General features: G+C 62.2%; 1 protein-coding gene across 1 annotated transcript in view; it reads right to left on the bottom strand.

Moving 5' to 3' along the window:
• Positions 1-2700: 2700 nt before the first annotated feature.
• The window catches only part of EMIHUDRAFT_458856 (hypothetical protein), a gene marked incomplete at both ends in the record, with an annotated part of 1569 nt that continues 1135 nt past the window's right edge, over positions 2701-3134 (bottom strand). Inside the window, one exon of the mRNA XM_005771331.1 lies at positions 2701-3017. Within this exon, the coding sequence (XP_005771388.1) occupies positions 2701-3017 (317 nt within the window). The remainder of the gene's footprint in view (positions 3018-3134) is intronic.

The raw sequence follows: 3134 nt of genomic DNA, 5'->3' as shown, positions 1-3134 counted from the left end.
GGAGAGAGCTCTTCCGCTAATCCCGGAGTTTCATTTGACAAACTGGGCCGGCGCTGACGTGCGACGACAGAAATCCCTATTCACTTACATGTCCACGCGACGATGATGAGAGCGAGCACTGACAACGGATGGACTATGTGGATCCACCCACCGGGGACTATCTCCAAGGGGAGGGGGGGGGGCTCGGGGGCACGCAGGGCAGAGGCAACAGTCATCGGCTCGTCGAGGTTGGAGAAGGGGAGGGGGGATGGGCGGTCGGCGAGGGGGTCGTAGTGGACTGGGCGTACGGGGTATCCGCCACTTTCCTGCCTCACAAGGGCGGGGCTGTCCCGGAAAGTGAGAAACGCCGGGCAGCGTGGTGCACGATTTCAACCTCCCATACGTGTTTGTTTCGCTCCTTTCCTCGGGCTGTTCCATCTCCTCGTCTCTTTCCCACCTGGGCGGGGCGGGGGCCGGGGCGCGGCGGGCGCGGGTGCTGGGTGCGGTGCGGTGCGTGCAATCGCGTGTGTTTGGCGTCATGTTGTGTGTGCCTTCGCTTGTTTCTATTAACATCGAAGTCTAGCTCAAAAAAGAATTCTACAAAGAACTCCCTCGCACACGCACAATTCACACAACAGGCAAAGCGCGGACGACGGCTTCTAGTAGAAAAGAATTTTACAACCCAACTAGGAAAAGAATTTTACAACAAAACTCCCTCGCACAACACTGGGCACGGGACTGGCGCGCACTGGCACTAACACAGGTACACCACTGGAGCCGCCTAAGCGACTCCCGCGAGGACGGCGAGGCACTTAGCTCCGTGCACTCGACCGCCCTCGCCGCTGGCAAGCTCATTCACAATCATTCGAGGGGCGGCCGCAAATTTTGAGGTAGATTTTGATTGTCAAAACGTGTCCGTCTTGGCACAGGATAGAGCATATAGGCGGCGAACACCCAGGTGCGCAGGGACATCTCGCGACTCTGCCCGCTCGCTCGACCCTTTTGCCGCGAGAGGGCGCCGGCCGCGTGTAAGACGAGGTGGCTGGCGCCCTGAGGCGGCAATTGGTGGCGTGGGGAGTGCGGAACGCTACTGGCGGCGTGACAGGGCCTCTCTCCGCTGCGTGTGCCGCCCATCGGCACGCGGGTGCGCAGACATCGCGACTCTGCCCGCTCGCTCGACCCTTTTGCCGCGAGAGGGCGCCGGCCGCGTGTAAGTGGTGGCTGGCGGCCTGGCGCCCTGAGGCGGCATTTGGTGGGGTCAGCGTGCGGTGCTGAGTCTTACTCGTCGGCGCTGGGGCCAGATCCCAGCGCAGAACTCTGCAACGCTGGCATACAAACACAAGAAGACTAACCCTAACCCTAACCCTAACCCTAACCCTAACCCTAACCCTAGGTCAGCGTGCGGGGCTGAGTCTTAGTCGTCGGCGCTGTGGGGCCAGATCACAGCGCAGAACCCTGCAACGCTGGCATATACAGACACAACAAGACTAACCCTGACCCTAACCCTATAACAACCCTACCTAACCCACCCCCCAACTCCACACCGCAGATTTGAAAGATCTTGTTGAAATCAGGCCCGGCCGCAAATTTCTTCAAAAAATTTTCGCAGGCGCTCCGCGCCTGCAGACTTTGAAATAAATTCGACAAAATTGGTACCTGGCCCAACGTCGAAGGCTGGGTAAGCAGTAGAGGTCGATACTCGACTCGACGCGTCCCACATGGTCTGTGTCGCTGTCGGCACGCTGTCGACAGGACGTCGAGCGACACCGGTGGCAGTGCCACCCAGGAGTGGTCGGGCGGTCTCCCGTCATGAAAGAGCCACAATGTGATCCGTATGATGATTCCTGACAACCGCCTCAGTCAACTTTTGTCACAGTTCCCGCTCTGAAAGGAGCTGCGGGTCAGTTCGACAGCTGGAGCTGTGTCGCCAGCGTGCAGCGGCCTGCCTCCGGAGGTGCCTCTGAGAGGCGGACATTTTTTGGTCACCGTGAGAGAACGCGTTCGAATTTTCACTCCGGAACTTCAACTCCGCACGCGCACCGGCCAGGGCTACAATAGTGCCAGTGAGGCGAAGGCGCGAGTCGGAAGGCCGCGACCGTCAAGGGTGGTTTCCCAATTTTCCTACAATCGCTGTGAACCCAGCCACGTAGAGTATGCTTCTGCGAGGTTGAGCCCGCGATTCTGCCGAAGTTCTCGTTCATCTCGTGTACAACTACAACCCCGTAAAAAAAGAGGCATCTGGCATCAGGCAATAATCGCCTCCGCCGCCTCAATCACGCGCAGACTCGCCACATGCGTGTGTGTGCGCGCACAACAAAATCTCTCTCCGGCGCGCCCACTAGCAAGCGGAGAGAGACGCACACACGATGCCGGCGAGCAAACGCGGGGCGGGGCACGACGCAACATTCATGCATGCGCATGCGCCCGGGGTCGAGCTAAAGACCCACGGAGCATGCGGCGTGGTACATCGGTCTCTGGCAGGAGACTCGGAGAGGGAAAAGGGTACACCACCCCGCGGTCGGGGGGTGGGGAGAGGGCGCGAGGGGCCTGGCGCGAGGGGCCTGGCGCGAGGGGCCTGGCGGCTCACTGCCTCGGCGACGCGGAGCGGAGGGCGGGCAGCGCCAGCAGCTCGACGAGCCGCATGCGGAGCGCGGCGTTGGGGTGGAGCAGGTGGCGGGTGTCCGCGATGCAGGTGAGCTCGGGCGGGAAGGGGGCGGCCGCGAGGGCGGCCGTGTCGACCTTGCCGGCGCAGATGAGGCGGAAGAGCTGCGAGACGGAGGAGGCCTCGAAGGGGTGCCTCAGCGTGAAGAGCTGGTACGCAATCAACCCGATGGCCCACACGTCGGAGGCGGCGCCGTACGGCTCGCCGTTGATGAGCTCGGGCGAGCAGTAGTTTGGCGTGCCGCACATCGTCGTCGCCAGCGCGGAGCGGGACGCGTTGACGCCCGTGGTCTTCGAGAGGCCAAAGTCGCCGACCTTGATGTCGCCCGCCGCAGAGAGAAAGACGTTGGAGGCGGAGAGGTCGCGGTGGAGGACCTGCAGGTGTGGGGGGAGTGTGGGGAGTGGAGGGGGTGTGGGGAGTGTGTGTGGTGTGTGGGGGGGGAGGAGTGGGAGGGGGCGAGGAGGAGGGGAGGGCCGAGGAGGAGGGAGGTGAT

Source organism: Emiliania huxleyi (genome assembly GCF_000372725.1).
Source record: "Emiliania huxleyi CCMP1516 unplaced genomic scaffold EMIHUscaffold_389, whole genome shotgun sequence".
NCBI classification, from domain to species: Eukaryota; Haptophyta; order Isochrysidales; family Noelaerhabdaceae; genus Emiliania; species Emiliania huxleyi.
Note: the sequence above shows the minus strand (reverse complement) of the source record. Positions and strands in the feature narration are given on the sequence as shown.